This window comes from Palaemon carinicauda, chromosome 2 (assembly GCF_036898095.1).
Source record: "Palaemon carinicauda isolate YSFRI2023 chromosome 2, ASM3689809v2, whole genome shotgun sequence".
Classification (NCBI taxonomy): domain Eukaryota; kingdom Metazoa; phylum Arthropoda; class Malacostraca; order Decapoda; family Palaemonidae; genus Palaemon; species Palaemon carinicauda.
In genome coordinates this window covers 101,343,260-101,363,259 of record NC_090726.1, presented here as the reverse complement: position 1 = coordinate 101,363,259, position 20,000 = coordinate 101,343,260, and the positions used below count along the sequence as shown (strand labels likewise).

The following is a 20,000-nucleotide window of genomic DNA, read 5'->3' as shown; positions in this document are numbered from 1 at the left end:
AAATTATAGATATATTAAAACATAGATTAGTTAATGTATGACTGGATAAATAGCTATTGTCAATTCTTTTTAGTGAGGCAGATTTGCACCGACTTGCAGAGGTGCCCTTCTAGCTCGGAAAAGTTTCCTGATCGCTGATTGGTTGGTCAAGATAATTCTAACCAATCAGATACCAGAAAACTTTTCCGAGTTAAAATGGCACTGCTGCGAGTCCGTGCAAATGCGCCTGATTAAAAAAATTTGAATATAGTTAAATGACTTTATGAAGATCATCAGACAACCTAACAAAACTTCTCAGAATAACTATTTGTACTTTAGCTTTCCCTGTCCCAACGGAGGCACAAGACACAACAACAAGCCCCTTTAGCCAAACATGCCATGAAAAAGAACCCTGCCCTGAATGTAAATCCTGTCCGGTTTGCCAAGCATACCCCGAGAAAGCACCCTGCCCTGAATGTGAAAAAGTATGCTCCACTTATCAATCAGATTACAAATGCGAATTTGTTCCCCAGTCACAGCAAGTTCGCCTGCTGGAACCTCCAGCCAGACGACAGACCACCGAGCAGAACCGACCTCAGAAACCGCTACTTGTCCAGTCTTACCCACTGGTCCTGTTGCAGCCACTTGTCCAAAATGTCCAAAATGTGATGCCTGTCATTCAGATATAAGCTCTTTATTATCTGAAAGTGCCCAGATTGGTGTTGATAAAAATTCAAGGACAGTCCAGGAAGCTGAATTGGTGACTGATGAGGCCACCGTCCTATACAGCAATGGTAAGTGGATAAAAGAACCAGTTGTCAATTTTAAACCTTACTAGTGAAGTAGTTAGCAATAACGGTATCTTGCTAAACTGGAGCCCTGAGATTCTCCCTCATGTTGCTTTATTCTCTAGAATATTTTCCCCCTTATGTGGATGCTAGCTTCTCTAATCTCAGAGGCTTTCCACTTCCTTCTTTAAGGCATACTATTCTATCTTATTTCTCTTCCTCTTGTTTTTCTTTTTTAAGTTTTTATAGTTTATATTTGAAATATTTACTTTAATGTTGTTACTGTTCTTAAAATATTTTATATCAATTATTAATTACTTTTCTTGTAGTTAATTATTTCCTTTCCTCACTGGGCTATTTTCCCTGTTGGACCCATCGGGCTTATAGCATTCTGTTTTTCCAACTAGGGTTGTAGCTTAGCAAGTAATAATAATGTTGATAATTATGGGACAGTCTTCCTGGGAACATAGTGAATATAATAATGCTTGGATCCCGAATAGGCATTATCCTTTGTTTTAACTTCCCCTTCTAAAGCCATAACTGTAACAAGGACCACGCTACAATACAATATCATTCGCTATGATAATTTGCAATAAAACTGTTCCGACAAAATTTCGAATTAAACAGTTTGGTGGTGGCATTTTCGTTTGTTGCATTACATAAATAAAATACAGTATTAGCTTTTTATTGCAGAAATCATTGAGTCATCCAATCTTTACTGTGCCCATGTCTGATAGTAAGAGAGTAAGAGAGGTTCAAGAGGTTCAGGTGATTGTATTAATCTAGAAAAAGAGCGAAAGGAAAATGGATATTGACAATTATACCCAAGAATTGATGAGTGTACGGGAAATGTTTTTTTTTTTTCTTGAAACTCTAAATGGCTCGAATTTTGAAAGTAAATAAGCGTATCAATTAACATTAGAAATAACATTTTTTTTGCATATAAATTTAGTTTCTGGGAGGATGATCCAAGAAGAAGAAATTGGAACTATATTTTCATTCATGGTTTCATAATGCAGTATGCGTATAACACTTGAAAGCAAAAGGATTGTTTTTAAATTCTAACTCTGAGCTAACTCTTTCGCTTTTGCTTAGGACCACATAAACGTAGTTTAGTTGAATATCTGTAATCATAGCAAGGCAGTATTTAATTCAATCTAATGATTTTATAAAACCTAAAAGTGAGTGAAGACTGTATTTTCATTGAAAACTTTTATCTATGTGGCAGGTGAAAAAGGATGCATGGAAAGCAACACCAAGATTTTGTTATGCATCCTCATGGCGGCTCTTGCTCTAAGCACATTAGCTATGGTCATCTCTACGGCATTAGCATGCAAGTACAAACGCAAGTTATTGCTTTCAAAGACCAGGACGAAGCAAGCCGAGTCTGTACGCTGGAATCCAAACCAGCCTCCTTCGGTTCTGGGTGAAGAAACGCAGTCGCTGGAATCACCACAAGACAACAGAGATAGCATTTACTATCACGTTTATGAAGACCCTTATAAGTATGCTGGACAGCCGAACAATCATCAACAATGTAATGATAGTCCTTCTGCCATAAAGGGAAGTCCTAGGAATGGGTCAGAAACGGAGTCAATCCCTTGCTCTTTTCGGTGCGTTAGTCCCCCAGACGATACGATCTACGACCACTTGCAATTCTAGACCTCCAACCCTCAATCGTGCGACCACTTGCAATTCTAGACCTCCAACCCTCGATCGTGCGACCACTTGCAATTCTAGACCTCCAACCCTCAATCGTGCGACCACTTGCAATTCTAGACCTCCAACCCTCAATCGTGCGACCACTTGCAATTCTAGACCTCCAACCCTCAATCGTGCGACCACTTGCAATTCTCGGCCTCCAACCCTCAATCGTGCGACCACTTGCAATTCTAGACCTCCAGCCCTCAATCGTGCTACCACTTGCAATTCTAGACCTCCAACCCTCGATCGTGCGACCACTTGCAATTCTAGACCTCCAACCCTCAATCATGCGACCACTTGCAATTCTAGACCTCTAACCCTCAATCGTGCGACCACTTGCAATTCTAGACCTCCAACCCTCAATCGTGCGACCACTTGCAATTCTCGGCCTCCAACCCTCAATCGTGCGACCACTTGCAATTCTAGACCTCCAACCCTCAATCGTGCGACCACTTGCAATTCCAGGCCTCCTCGAACCCTCAATCGTGCGACCACTTGCAATTCCAGGCCTCCTCGAACCCTCAATCGTTCGACCACTTGCAATTCCAGGCGTCCTTAAACCCTCAATCGTGTGACCACTTGCAATTCCAGACCTCCTCAAACCCTCATTCGCACGACCACTTGCAATTCCAGACCTCCTCAAACCCTCATTCGCTCGACCACTTGCAATTCCAGACCTCCTCGAACCCTCATTCGCACGACCACTTGCAATTCCAGACCTCCTCGAACCCTCATTCGTAAGATCACTTGCAATTTCAGACCTCCTCAAACCCTCATTCGTACGACCACTTGCAATTCCAGACCTCCTCGAACCCTCATTCGTAAGATCACTTGCAATTTCAGACCTCCTCAAACCCTCATTCGTACGACCACTTGCAATTCCAGGCGTCCTCGAACCCTCATTCGTTCGTTTACGGAAATTTACAAGGAAATAATTACAACTGATTATGCTAGACAGTTTTAAGTAACCATACCCATTTATTTCTTGTTTATCGAAGCCAATTTAAGTGATTTATTCATGTAAACATTAGTGTTATGTTATATATAAGATTTGAATCAACCTTGAATCTGTTCTTTTCGAACTTAGAAACTGGTTATAAGTCAAAATATTTTAATCAGAAAAAAAGAAACCAATTGATTTTTAATCTTATCAAAGTCAAAATAAAATTTACTTTATGATCATTAGATTCAGAGGCTGTTTTACTTCAAGAATAAAACATTATATACTTTGCAAATTAACTTCTTATCGAAGAAAATTCATCAACACCTAGTTATATTATGTTCTACGTTTCCTGTTTCTTTTATTTCTTGCCATATATCAAAAAGAAATAATCTCAATGAATGATCCTTCTTTTCTGAAAGATAATGAATTGGTATTTAGTTTTTATTTTCTGATAAAAAAAATAATCTTTATATAGTTTGAGATAACAAATGTTTGGTTATCAAATATAAAGTAATTTTAATATTTTAATGTTGTCATTCATATTGGTAATATTATTATATAGTTTTGAAAAAAAAAAAAAACTCATGATATCTTGGTAAAATTTGAAATTTACATTATATATAATTATTCAAGTGAATTAGAAACTAAAAACAGCGCAATTTTAAGGCATAAAAACACTGTGGGCATCATTTGTTTTTCTTTTTAATTACAAAAAAATATCGAAAAATTAATCCATTGCCATTTTAATTGCAATGTTTATCCTTATGATATACCAAAATAACATTAAATTATTGGTATTAAGAACAATGAGGGATTTTAAATGTATGCATGACTCTCACATAGCCGTTAAGATTTAAGTGTTAATTTAAGATGATTATATATGTGTATATATATATATATATATATATATATAAATATATATATATAGATAGATAGATAGATAAATAGATAAATAGGTATACATATATTTACATATATATATATATATATATATATATATATATATATATATATATATATATATATATATATATATATATATATATATATATAAATTTACATTGATTGAAATCACGTGTGCTTGTGATATATGTTCATATATGTATATATATATATATGTATATATATGCATATATATACAATATATATATATATATATATATATATATATATATATATATATATATATATTGGATAACTCTCGTTTTAATATGCAATAAATATCAATAAAAATTACCTTAATTTAAAAAGTAGCCTGACTCTCCTACCAAATCTAGATTTCATGTGCAGTAAATCACTTTTTTTATTTCAGTGCAACTTACTGATGCTTAAAGAAAGACCTTTGCCGATATCTCCTATATACTATTACACCATTAAAGACATAACAAATTTTAATTTTGTCTTATCATTTCATAGTGTCATTATGTCATTCTTTTAAACAGTTCCTGAAACAGGGGTATGACCATATTGCATACGTCATGGGTCCGCTAGTAATTAATCATTGGTGCGTATTGTATTTCAATTCATTGTTACTTCACTGGGCCTTTTCCTTATTAATTTAGAGAGTTCAACTTTGACCTCCTTTGGGTCCTGAGATTAACCATTCATCTTGGGAAATGTACAGTTGGACACAGCGAGTTCCTGGCACACCTCGCTCTGAGCATAGAGTTCTTGTGAGTATTCCAGCTAACCACTGATGCCATCTCTTCCCTGGTTCTGGTTCAAGGGTGAGGTATTGCCTTTGCAACGGGGCTCTCCCTACACTTTTATGCCTGGATATTTGCTGCGCAGTAAGGGTGTGATTGGGTGCATCTCCTCAGAGCAAAGTATGCTAGGAACTCATGTGTCCAACTGTACCCTGTCACTGGGGGACCTATTGACTAACGTTGGACATGAAACCCATCTATTCTACATAAAGTTGGCTATGAATAAACTGGGCTTAAAAGTTGGGTATCCTTTCTCTAATACTGTTACTAAGTGAATAGGCCAATAGAAATGGAAATATGAAAATTAAACACCAAAGTATCATTGGAGACTATTTCTATTAAAATTTCTATATGATAAACATTATTTTGATATTTGAGATAGAATAATTCAAAACAGACACTTCGGTTTGGTCTTATTCATGTACGTGTTTGGTATAGCTTTTCTTTTCTTAACCGTTGATTCACGTTCTTGTTTGTTAAGAGGGGATGGAGTACAAGCTACATCCTTCAACTCCAGAATATAAAATTTTTCGTCTTTGCTCCGGTTACAGGAATGATCACCGCCACCCACAATCGAAGTCTTCGATTGAGGCGTGGCTGCGTTCTTTGCTTGCACAAGGGAGGTAGCCTCAAATTCCCCCGCTTTTTTGGCAGTTTCATCCTGCCTTTTACAAAATTCACTTTCAGAATTCGATTTCCTTTTGATAAATCGCATGAAATTCGCAACATATTCTCCATTTCCCTGGTTATATTTGCGTTTCCCAACGCGATATATTATTGCGAAAACTAACACGAAATCTAACATGAGAAGCAAGGATATATATAGTTTTTGCATATCAAAAGTATTTGGTTTTCGAATGGATTGACATAGAACACTCTCAGAACTAGTTTCATTTGTCCATTGGGAACTTTTTCTGTTCATTCGAAGCCCCTTAGTATTTTCTTTCAGAATTTGTTTAATCGTCACTCTTCCTATACAATCTTCGAGTGTCAACGAGACGTCCTTCTCAACTGAAAGCACAACAGGTTCCGATGAAACCAGTTTGCTTCTGCTCATGAAAATGTCAGCGTTATCTTCGAAAACAATTTCACTCACATTGCTAACTGATAAGAGACTCGACAACAACTGAAATCTAGCGTTATCCTTTACTTTCAACTTTCCAACGAAGCTGATGTTCGTAAGGGAAACATTGACAGAGACAGTCCCATTCAAAGGATACGTCGTGTTGAAGAATTCCACTCTAGACCGGGACACCAAAGCGTACTTTAGTCCCGCCGGCAAGACCAATCTTTCGATATTTGATCGAATGACGTCCAAACGCGTCACCTTGGCGGGGATGTCCGTAATGGAAGAATTAGCAAGCGAAAGCCGATACATCTCGCATTCATCTGACAGTGTTTTCTTCTGGTACGAATCGTCCACGACGACTTCCTTAGTATTTAGAATCTTGATATCTCCAAAACAGCTATTTTCGGGTAAGTGGAAGACGGAGGCATTACGAATTTCAATGGATTCGGACGAGGGAGATGTGGCCCTTCTCAGGCGGGATGACGTCACTAGATAAACAGGCTGCAAAGACGGGAATTTTTATGTGAAAGGGTCTTTTAACTGTCATAAAATCTCTTTAATAATAATAATAATAATAATAATAATAATAATAATAATAATAATAATAATAATAATAATAATAAACAAAAGATCACTAATATCAAGGGTGTTTACGTTTTACAGTGATTGAAAGGTTAAGGTAAATTATGAAATGTAATTATAAGATGTAAACCTAATACACAATCACACACACACACTTATATATATATATATATATATATATATATATATATATATATATATATATATATATATATATATATATATACATATATATATATATATATATATATACATATAAAGTATATGTATACATACAAACATTCATACATGCATACATTTTATGCATATATGTGCGTATATATTTGGTTAATGAAACGCCGCATACATATTATCTCCTATTAACCATTAGCACATTTCAAAATGTCGAAACAGCTTCCAACTCCTTCCACTGTCAACTTCCATTGCCAGCATGCATCCAATTAACTATCCACAGTGGAAACCTATAATAACATAAAATGAATAATAAGGAGTAAAAAGAAGACATAATCATACCCGTGTTGTAAGTGAGAAGTCACAGAAGAGTGTTGAAGATTGCTTGTATGTACAGTAGGGAGAACTACCTGTAGGTCGTAAGATGATCTTATCAGGATCTGTGGCTGCTATATGAGTGAGCCACATCGCCATGATTAAAGGCAATACTTTTCTCGATGTCATATTTCCTTTGGTGGAATCTTTTGTTGGTTTCTTACTGTTGGTGTTTTAGCTCTTAGGAATGGTAGGCCTATTCCAGGGTCTTCATGAGGACTGCTACGTAGAGACAGTTTTCGCTGCAAAGTAAATAGATAATAATTGTTGTTAATTATATGAAATTGCGTGTTGGTTTCTTACTGATGTTGTTTTAAGAATGGTAGGCCTATTCCAAGGTCTTCATGAGGACTGCTACATAGAGACAGTTTTCGCTGCAAAGCAAATAGATGATAATTGCTGATAATTATATGAAATTGCAATGTAGATAGATACATAGATATACAGAGAGATAGTTAACTTGTTAAATAATTTTGTTTTTGCAATGGGAGATAGTACGGAAGAAGGTATATAAGAGAATCTTCGACTTAAAGAAGTAACAATAGATTTAAGAGCACATTCTTAAGATAGATAACAGACACTTACTAATTTTGAACTGAATATAGATAATGTGTTTACTATAAGTCAACGTATTTGGTTTTATCAGTACTCCCACTGATCGTAGTGAGATCAAGACATCGTTTTGTAACGGATTTTGAATACCGTTATTTTACGAACGTTATCAGTTTACTTATTTAAGATACTGTTTAGTAAAAGGTATACATATATATGTTTATGTATATATATGTGTATATATATGTATACATATATATATATATATATATATATATATATATATATATTATATATATATATATACATATATATACATATATATATATATATATATACATATATATACACATATATATTTGTATATATATACATACATATATATTTGTATATATATACTGTATATATATATACATATATATATATATATATATATATATATATATATATACTACATATATATATATATATATATATATATATATATATATATATATATATATATACCATATATATATATATATATATATATATATATATTGCCTAAATATTTATATATATTTATATATATATATACATATTTATACATATATATATATATATATATATATACATATATATATATATATATATATATATACACATATATATACACATATATATTTGTATATATATACTGTATATATATACATATATATATATTTGTATATATATACTGTATATATATATATATATATATATATATATATACTACATAAATATATATATATATATATATATATATATATATATATATACCATATATATATATATATATATATATATATATATATATATATATATATATATTGCCTAAATATTTATAATAAGAATTCTTACTTATCCAAGTATAGTGAAAAAAAGATAATTTACTTAATGTGATGCAAACATATTTTTATGATGATACCTAATGCATATTTTATTTTGTTTGCCAATACTTATAAAAAGATGACAAATGTGAACAGACATTTGCTTTAATATGAAGCATTAAATGTGTATGATTATATCAAGCTCTAATTATATAGTTATTTAAGATAGTATTCAATAAAATATTTTTCTGCTTTGAAAAAATAATCTCGAAACATGATGCTATTAATAACAGCAACCCGTTTTATAAAACAAATTATGCATAAATATAATTCAACCAAAAAATTATATCTATTTGCACATTATAGAGATAATTTAATACAATTAATGGAATTAAAGGAAAAATAACAATTCACTGCTACCTTTCATTTTTTTTTTTTAAATTCAGTATTGCATCATAGAAAGCAAGATGTCTGCTGTTCGCAATAACAATAATTCGATAAGAAAAAATTATTTCTTAAAGATACAATAACAAACTAAGTATAACAAATATAACTTCATGCTTATCACAAATAACAAAAATTCAATGGCGAGGACAATTAATTACACTACAAATTAAAATACAATATACAAAAGAACAAAGTAATAAAATATAAAGGTCAATCTAGTATTCTCACCTGTTTCAAGTTTACTCCGTAAGTAACGCACTTCCGTAAGTCATGAAATCCTTTTCACATCTGAGTTAAGTTCTTCTGATAAAAAGATTCGCTATCTGGGAGTTCGTTGGAACAGCTGTTATGATAAATGTTGACGAGACATTGAATTCAGTTTGAATGAGAGAGGGAGTCACTGCGTGTAGTCATATTGAACATTATCTCGTATGTTATTATTATTATTATTATTATTATTATTATTATTATTATTATTATTATTATTATTATTATTATTATTATTATTATTATGTAGTTATCGCGTCTAGTCACACTCATCATCATCATCATTATTATTATTATTATTATTATTATTATTATTATTATTATTATTATTATCATTATTATCACTCGTACTGTGCATGAGATTTTTCTTTGTGCCTTTAAGTACTGACCAATCAAATTCAATCTAGAACGTTTTTTATTGGAAATTGTTCTTTTTTACTTGAAATGAAAATTCAAGTTTGTTCTTCAGTGAAAGATAGAAATGAAATCCTTATTTTTCAAAATGAAACGAAATTATGCTTACAGTTGAAATCTTATTTAGCTACACACATGAAAGAATATCTCATTGTTTATATAAACGTAGGTAATGTTGATTATTAGATTATTAGATTATTGAATTATGAATCAAGCTTCACTCAAACTACTTTTGATATCTCCTATCAAACCTCCTCCTCTTTCCTGAACGTATTTTATCTCAGCATTGTTTGTATATTTTCTACATCATTAATATTATCTATATGATTTAGGAGAGTTCAGAGGGCTGAACGATAGTTTATTCAGTTAAATTTTACCAAGAAAAAGTCATATGGATATGGTAGGGGGAGACTGCTAAATCATTTTCATCAACAAACATAATCTTTCCACTAAGAAAAAGTTATATTGATGTGGTGGTGAAGACAGAACGATAGAGAGGGGGGTATATATTAAGGGACATTTTCTTCTCCATATGATAAAGCTTTCATTAGCTAGTGTAATTTTTACCCAAGAGCCCGTGGCCTGAAGGTGCAGGTCGTTCTAGTGCCTGCCTGCCTGCTTGCCTGGTGGGATGGTAACCACTTTTTTAAAAATAAACATTGTTCAAAATTTTCCAAGATATAGTAACGTAGAGAAAATGAAATATCCAGACAATCACAGGGCTTCGAAATATAAACTAAAAAAGTTATCAGTAAATAGTACAATACCAATAAACTACTTATAGATTGCAGGTTATCTCAACTAACTAGTCAACTTAAGCAATTGGCTATACATTGAATCCCGCATCAAATATAAATATTTTGATTTCCCTTTTTTTTCTCAGTAACATATTTCGATAACTTAATTGTGAGGACATGTTGATGGAACATCATAGTTCTTGAATATAGTTCTTCCCCTACAGTAATGAAATATGTTTGGTTGAAGTCGTGCAAACTACATAAATACAGTGTATATTAAGCTTCAATTTTAACATTACCCGTCCTTCACTATCTGACGTATATTTCTTTCGTTAAGTACAATTTACAGAGATTGCGAACAACGTATATCCCTATGAGCTCGTATCTACATAGCTAATAGATTACAGTATACGGGTATATATATATATATATATATATATATATATATATATATATATATATATATATACATATATATATATATATATATATATATATATATATACATATATATATACATACACACACACATATATATATATATATATATGTATATATATATATATATATATACTGTATATATATATATATATATATATATATATATATATATATATATATATATATATATATGAGCTTGTATCTACATAGCTAATAGATTACAGTATACGGGTTATATATATATATATATATATATATATATATATATATATATATATATATATATATATGTATATATATATATATATACACATATATATACATACACAAATATATACATATATATATATATATATATATATATATATATATATATATATATATATATGTATGTATATATATACATACATACATATACCAAGGCACTTCCCCCAATTTTGGGGGGTAGCCGACGTCAAACAAATGAAACAGAAAAGGGGACCTCTCCTCTCTACGTTCCTCCAAGCCTGACAAGGGACTCAACCGAGTTCAGCTGGTACTGCTAGGGTGCCACAGCCCACCCTCCCCCGTTATCCACCACAGATGAAGCTTCATAATGCTGAATCCCCTACTGCTGCTACCTCCGCAGTCATCTAAGCCACCGGAAGAAGCAGCAGGGCCTACCAGAACTGCGTCACAATCGCTCGCCATTCATTCTTATTTCTAGCACGCTCTCTTGCCTCTCTCACATCTATCCTCCTATCACCCAGAGCTTTCTTCACTCCATCCATCCACCCAAACCTTGGCCTTCCTCTTATATTTCTCCCATCGACTCTTGCATTCATCACCTTCTTTAGCAGACAGCCATTTTTCATTCTCTCAACATGGCCAAACCACCTCAACACATTCATATCCAATCTATCTGCTAATTCATTTCTTACACCCATTCTCACCCTCACTACTTCGTTCCTAACCATATCTACTCGAGATACACCAGCCATACTCCTTAGACACTTCATCTCAAACACATTCAATTTCTGTCACTCCGTCACTTTCATTCCCCCACAACTCCGATCCATACATCCTAGTTGATACAATCACTTTCTCATACAGAACTCTCTTTACATTCATTCCCAACCCTCTATTTTTTACTACTCCCTTAACTGCCCCCAACACTTTGCATCCTTCATTCACTCTCTGACGTACATCTGCTTCCACTCTACCATTTGCTGCAACAACAGACCACAAGTACTTAAACTGATCTACCTCCTCAAATAACTCTCCATTCAACATGACATTCAACCTCGCACCACCTTCCCTTCTCGTAAATATCATAACCTTACTCTTACCCACATTAACTCTCAACTTCCTTCTCTCACACACCCTTCCAAATTCCGTCACTAATCGGCCAAGCTTCTCTTCCGCGTCTGCAACTAGTACAGTATCATCCACAAACAACAACTGATTTGCCTCCCATTCATGGTCATTCGCGTCTACCAGTTTCAATCCTCGTCCAAGCACTCGAGTATTCTTTTAGTTATCAACACATAATCCATTAACGCTCTTTCTACCACTCTTCCATTTGCCACTCTTACCCATGTATACTTGTTTTTATCTTTCTTTTTGAAAAAGCTAGAACTTATCACCATCTCTTGCTCAACACACATATCTACCAGTCTCTCACCACTCTCATTTTCACCTGGTACGCCATACTTCCCAATGACACGTTCTATCTCTCCAGCGCCCATTCCAGCATTTAAGTCACCCATGACAACTACATAATTCCTTCTACCCAGTCCTTCTCCACACCTAGTTAGTTCATTCCAGACCTCATTCCGCTCTTCTACACTTTTCTCACAACATGGCCCATACGCACTGACAAAAGCCCAACATTCCCTACCCAGCCTAACCCTTACCCACATTAACCTAGATGATATCTCCTTCCATTCCACTACTTTACCTGTCATTCATTCACTCAGCAATAAAGCCACACCCTCTCTTGCTCTTCCCCTTTCAATCCCAGACACTCTACCTGACATTTCACCAAACATCACTTCACCCTTCCCTTTTATCTTTGTCTCACACAAGGTTAATATATCCATCCTTCTATTCCTAAACATACTTCCATTCTCACATCTTTTACTCTCTATCTATATAATTAATGTATATATATATATATATATATATATATATATATATATATATATATATATATATATATATATATATATAAATGCAGATACATATATATATGTATATATATATATATATATATATATATATATATATATATATATATATATATAAATGTATATATATATATATATATATATATATATATATATATATATATATATATATATATATATATATATATATATATATATATATATATATACTGTATGTATGTTTTATTATAGTTACGGACAGAAAAGCTTTTCTACTAAAAAACAGGTGTTTCCAATAAAAATTGTCCGTTTTCTTCGGAAATGACACTTGCTTTCACTACTAATAAAAACTTAATTGCATAAAAAATAATAATCAAATAGGGTTAGCGTGCGCAGCTCACCATGTACCTCTTGCCAGTACATAGTAACTTGATGTTTTTCTTTTTCCGCGAGTGAAGCGACCCCACGGTGGAGCAAAAATCATTAGATTTCTAAAAAAGAAAAAAAAAATCTCCCTGTTCTTAGAGGGTCTAACGGGTTTTCGGTTTATTTGCTTTTTAAATGTAGGTCAAAATCAGTGAAAGCATATTATTCAATACAGGATAAGCTAGTTTTTCTGTTCAAAATGTTGTAAAAAAGGGACAAAATTTTCACGATAATTACTATAGTATACCATAAATAACAATGCTAATAGAGTTTTCTATAACAATTTAGGAAATGTTTCGTTTTCTTTTAATAACCAAACTCCAAGGTTAGATGGCTAACTACTGCAGTTCGCGATTTAATTCGATAACTACTCAGAACAATAACAAGGATTCTCAGCTGATTCAAGTCAATAATTCCTTAATCCTTCAGGGATGAAAAAATAAATTAAGAATGAGATAGGCTCTATCTGATGATGTAAATCAACATAACATTCCTAAATAAATTTGCGAAATCTAGTAACATTTCATAAAGGGTTTAGAGTTTAGACAAAATCTAAATCATGAAATATATCCACAGTTCTACATGTAGTCAGGTTTTGCTTTTTCGGGCCTTAATTTGCTTTTGATCAGTTTCATATTCATAGTTGGATTACTATTACGAAACTTAAACATTGTCTCTAAGGTAAAAATCATATTGGAAGATATATTGGAAGGCTTTGCCTCATTTTAGGTCTTGAGTTATAGATGTAATTTTACAAGTACTAAATTCAAATTTCTTTGAATAAGCACTAGACATTTTCTAACCCACATAATATGCTAGTTATCATTTTAAAAGTGATTAACTACTAGATTTCTCTCGCTGAGAAGATCAGATGTTAAAAAAAGCCGATAATTTTTTTTTTTTTTTTTTTTTGCAATGACTGAATCTTTATAGCTATTAAAAGGTCTTTATCTGGAGAATATTATTTGCGTGTACTTCTCAGGAGGTTAATGTCACTTACCTTTTAGACCTACTTTATTAAACAATATTTAGACACAGTATTAGGATAGGGTTATTATAATGAAGAACCCTTTTGGATGAGGAAGCTAGAAATATTATTAAGACTAAAAAAGAAAGAAAGAAAAAAAAAGACATGAAGGTGAATAAATCCTTGATATTTTTTAACTCTTTATTCAATATCAATAATTCAAATCATACATACAATATATCCCTAATATTATTACGGTTATGCTACTTATATTAACACATACCTATACGATAAAATATTTATATCTTTCGAGTAGACTCTAAACTTCTTGAACTATAAATTATGATATGTGGTGTAAAATTTCACAGTAATACGGAATGTGAATGAATTCAACAAATGGCAGAACAGACAGTAAATTACATAAATATGTCATTAGGATTTTGTATTCTTCGTAAATGTCAGTATTTTCAACTGCATCAGTCATTAGCCATTACGCACATATTCAGTTATTGATGCTAGCAAATTTACATATTACGAATGTTTATATTGCATAAGTTCATGTATTCATGCACAATTGCAGTCTCATACAGGCACATACATACAGTATTATATATGTATATATATATATATATATATATATATATATATATATATATATATATATATATATATATATATATATACATGTATATATACATGTATGTATATATATATATATATATATATATATATATATATATATATATATATATATATGTGTGTGTGTGTGTATATACCTATATATATATGTGTGTGTATGTGTATATATATATATATATATATATATATATATATATATATATATATTACATATATATACAGTATATATATATATATATATATATATATATATATATATATATATATAGGTATATATATGTATGTATGTATATACTTTATCTGTATATAAATTTTATATGTTTATATACATATATATATATATATATGTATACATAAATATTCAGTATACATACATACATACATATATATATATATATATATATATATATATATATATATATATATATATGTACATATATATATATATATATATATATATATATATATATATATATATATGAATTCATATGTATATATATATATAGATATATACTGTGTATATATATACTATATATGTATATAAATCTATATGTATATATGCATATATATATACATAAATATTCAGTATACATACATACATACATACATATACATACATACATATATATATATATATATATATATATATATATATATATATATATATATATATATATATGCACACACCACACAATACCACCTCAACTTACCAGACAATTCAATGATCTCGCTATCCACTAAGTACTGAAATTTATTTAGAAACGAAGACTACAGCATATGGCATACTCACTAACCCGTTGCCAAAACACTATTCCATGTAATTAATATCCTAACCTAACCCGTACTTTTTACTTGGTGCTTTCTCAATCCCAGATATTTACCAACGGCATGAATCACTTTTAGGAAGACAGCCTTGCAAAATCACTTTCATACCAAGAGTCTTACTGGCTTTACAACAATGTGAAATATGTATTTTGTGTTCTTAAATTGTTAAAATAAAATAAAAAAATTCTATTTTTTTTTCAAAATATAAGTGAGTTACATTTTTTATAATACCCATTTTTGGAGGAAAGATATAGGGGGATTTAGTGTTTTGTACCATGAAGCATTACTATATAGAGCTCTCGTACATTGACAAGAGAATAAATAGCAGTGAAATAAGTTAACTCCTGAACTATGTGCAGTAATTGTATAATATTGCCTTGAAAATGGCAATTTAGTATCATGGATTTTCAGATCACGTTATCACTAATATTAATGAAGCAGAGAAATCATTGAAACACTTGTGGCATACTATCAACATAGCTGCTTATAACTACGATTTTCATCATCATCATCGTCATCATCTCCTCCTACGCCTAATGACGCCAAGGGCCTTAGTTAGATCTCGCCAGTCGTCTTTATCTTGATCTTTTATATCTATACTTCTCCATTCATCATCATCTACTTCACGCTTCATAGTCCTCACCTATGTAGGCCTGGGTATTCCAACTCTTCTAGTGCCTTGTAAAGCCCAGTTGAAAGTTTAGTGAACTAATCTCTCTTGTCTATTCAGGTGGAGATATCTGCGAGCACTTACAATTCTTTATAATATAAAAAGCAGAAACAGGAAGTTTGGAGTATGTGCTTATGAGATGAATAAGGAATGATGCCTTCGTGAAAAAAAAAAAAAAAAACTTATACTTAGATTCCATATTCAATCTCAATATTTTTTTTTTTTTTATAATTTTCCTTTATCTAAGAGCTTTTAATACAATATAAATCACAAGATCTTTTAAATGCAAACACCAATCAATAAATGGCTGAATTGCACAAACCCCAGTTACCTAGGTAATAAAGATCCCACTCTTACTGGTTTATGCAGGCTAGCGTAGGTCAAATTTGCATCAGCATCTGCTGTGACTGACTGGATTATTTGGTTAGGTTACACGCGTATGAATTGTTTATATACCGGGTCAGACAAGTCTAATGAGTATGTAAATTCAATGTAAATTTTTGTTAAGTTGAGGTGCTATTACACACACACACACACACACACACACACATATATATATATATATATATATATATATATATATATATATATATATATATATATATATATATATATATACACTATATTATCTCCTCCTAGTTTTATTGACGCAAAGGATCTTATATATATATATATATATATATATATATATATATATATATATATATATGTATATATATATATATATATATATATATATATATATATATATATATATATATATATATATATATATATATCCCTTTTACATCCATATGAATAACTATGTTTACTGATGCCTAGACATTTCAGTACATACTGTATACACGTGAAATGATTTTATGCGAGAATATGATATGCATAGGAAAGGTCTTTTTCGATTTTTACTAAACATGGAGTTATTAGTGATCTGAAAATAACTCCAGTTTCCTTAGAATTATGTTTATGACATTTTCTTCTCACTAGCTTTCACCAGCTAGTGTAATTTTTACTCCTTGGCAATCCCTTAACCAGCCAATGCCCTCATTACTACATGGCAATGCTTAGGCAACTCCTAGGATTTCATGTGCACTATAGTCAATTCTTCTTAGTGAGGCAGATTTGCACCGACTCGCAGGGGTGCCCTTTTCGCTCGGAAAATTTTCCTGATCGCTGATTGGTTGGAAAAGATAATTCTAACCAATCAGATAGCAGGAAACTTTTCCGAGCTAAAAGGGCACCACTGCAAGTCGGTGCAAATGCGCCTCATTAAAACAAATTTAGTTTTTTTTTCATAATATCTTCTCTTCTAATGAAGGTCCGGGTAAGTTTTAAAAGAAAAAATCTAATCTCCTCATATTCTTGCCAAAGGATAATTACCAAATAGCAATCACAATTAGTATCAATGAATTTAGATGTCAGGATGCCAGAAAACTTCAAATCAATCAATCAATCATTCTCAATCCCATTACAAAAAAAAAAAAGAAAAAAAAATGGAAATTGAGGTATCATTTCAAAATGCTTGCTATGTAATCATAACTTTATATACTGTCTTCATTGGGATAGAATTTTAATCGAAAAATACATATAATGATATGAAAACAACAATAAATTCAGGTAATGTATATACAGGACATATATATGTATATATATATATATATATATATATATATATATATATATATATATATATATATATATATATATATATATATACATGCAAATAGGAATATATATAAGCATATTTATCTATATACATGTATATATATATATATATATATATATATATATATATATATATATATATGCGTACATGTATAGATATGTAATCCAAAATTAATATTCAAATTATTGTGTAAAAAGTCTCTATTGACAACACTTGGATAAGCGTCTGAAATTCGTTGTACTTAAGCTCATTTTTTCTCCTCCGTTTCTTCTTCTTCTTCTTTGGTTTCTTCTTCATCGGAGTCATCATTCTCCCCCAAAGCTTTCACAAACTCTGAAATTCAAAGGAAAAAAGTTAAAATCCTCAAAGTTTAAAGATGGCAATATCCTAACGTTAAGTAGCTTCATTATAAACATGTTATAAAGAAGGAGATATGAACTTTATTCTTTTTTTAGTTGATTGATAGGTGTAAGGTTTATAAAATCCTGAACCTTATGCAATGATATAAGATACTTTTACCGCCATTCCGTACAATTTAAAATTCCTGTATCATAAATACAAAATTTGAAGCATAGGCCTATTTGGTATACCAGGGAATCTTTCGAAGGAAAATCCTGAAGCATAGGCCTATTTGGTATACCAGGGAAAGTCTTTGGAAGGAGATTCTTGTATCATAAAGACAAAATTTGAAGCACAGGCCTATTTGATATGCCGGGAAAAGTCTTTGGAAGGAGATTCTTGTATCATAAAGACAAAATTTGAAGCGCAGGCCTATTTGGTATACCATGGAAAGTATTTTGAAGGAGTTGATAAAAAAAAAAGTAAGACAAAGGACAAAGGGACAGGATGCGTTTAGACAGATGGTGCATGAAACAATTATATAAGAAGTTTGCAATTACATAGAAAACCTGTACGCTATATACAAATACATTTAAATGCTTACGATAAAACTGATACAGAAGGGGGGGGGGTTGGATTGTGGTCTCGCTAAAAATTTAAGGTATAGATGAAAAGCTATTGAGAGCAATCTACATTTTTCTTTGGTTGGAGTTAATTGTTTTGGTGTTAAAGTGGGCCTTAGACAAAGGTTTGTTAAATATAAGGCTGTTCATCTTTAAGGTAAAAAAGAGGGCAGTAGATGTAAGTGCATAGTTGCGGGATAAGAAAGTGAGTTCTGAATAGGACATGTATACCCTACAAACATAAATACATACATATACTGTAATATATATATATATATATATATATATATATATATATATATATATATATATATATATATATATATATATATATTTATATATATATACATATATATATACACACACACACTCACACACACACACACACACACACACACACATATATATATATATATATATATATATATATATATATATATATATATATATATATATATATATATATATATATAATTTCCAAAAAATATACCAAACAAAATGTTTGAAAATTTATATCACAGGATACGTAATCCTCATTGGTAAACTTTAACCATCAACCTCTGTGGAAAAACTCGAACGTCGTCGAAAAAAAAAAAATAAAAAAAAATATTTCCGTATAAAAGGAACAGACATCAAAGAGTTGGAAAACTCTTTTCAACCTTTATCCTTTCCGCTTGA

The 20,000-nt window shown here is 31.1% G+C and overlaps 3 protein-coding genes across 3 annotated transcripts in view; 1 reads left to right on the top strand and 2 right to left on the bottom strand.

Moving 5' to 3' along the window:
* The window catches only part of LOC137619296 (uncharacterized), a 4,366-nt gene extending 617 nt beyond the window's left edge, over positions 1–3,749 (top strand). The window contains exons 2-3 of the mRNA XM_068349459.1: positions 513–773; positions 1,996–3,749. Coding sequence (XP_068205560.1) covers positions 513–773; positions 1,996–2,429 — 695 coding nt within the window. The 3' untranslated portion in view covers positions 2,430–3,749. The remainder of the gene's footprint in view (positions 1–512; positions 774–1,995) is intronic.
* Positions 3,750–5,076: 1,327 nt separating this feature from the next.
* On the bottom strand, positions 5,077–9,498 carry LOC137619284 (uncharacterized). Its single transcript, XM_068349453.1, has 3 exons — positions 9,393–9,498; positions 7,285–7,559; positions 5,077–6,690 (listed from the first exon to the last, which is right to left on the bottom strand). Exons 2-3 carry the CDS (start codon positions 7,444–7,446, stop codon positions 5,509–5,511), a joined length of 1,344 nt encoding a protein of 447 aa, XP_068205554.1. The 5' UTR covers positions 7,447–7,559; positions 9,393–9,498; the 3' UTR covers positions 5,077–5,508.
* An 8,984-nt stretch (positions 9,499–18,482) lies between these two features.
* Positions 18,483–20,000, bottom strand: part of LOC137619262 (uncharacterized) — a 17,234-nt gene continuing 15,716 nt past the window's right edge. The window contains exon 5 of the mRNA XM_068349438.1: positions 18,483–18,693. Coding sequence (XP_068205539.1) covers positions 18,608–18,693 — 86 coding nt within the window. The 3' untranslated portion in view covers positions 18,483–18,607. The remainder of the gene's footprint in view (positions 18,694–20,000) is intronic.

What these genes read in the sequence shown, in the direction of transcription:
- LOC137619284 (XM_068349453.1), bottom strand. Translation starts at nt 7,446, where the DNA reads ATGACATCGAGAAAAGTATTGCCTTTAATCATGGCGATGTGGCTCACT. An exon ending in ACTTCTCACTTACAACACGG is followed by an intron (nt 6,691 to 7,284) that starts GTATGATTATGT and finishes CCGTCTTTGCAG; the next exon opens with CCTGTTTATCTAGTGACGTC.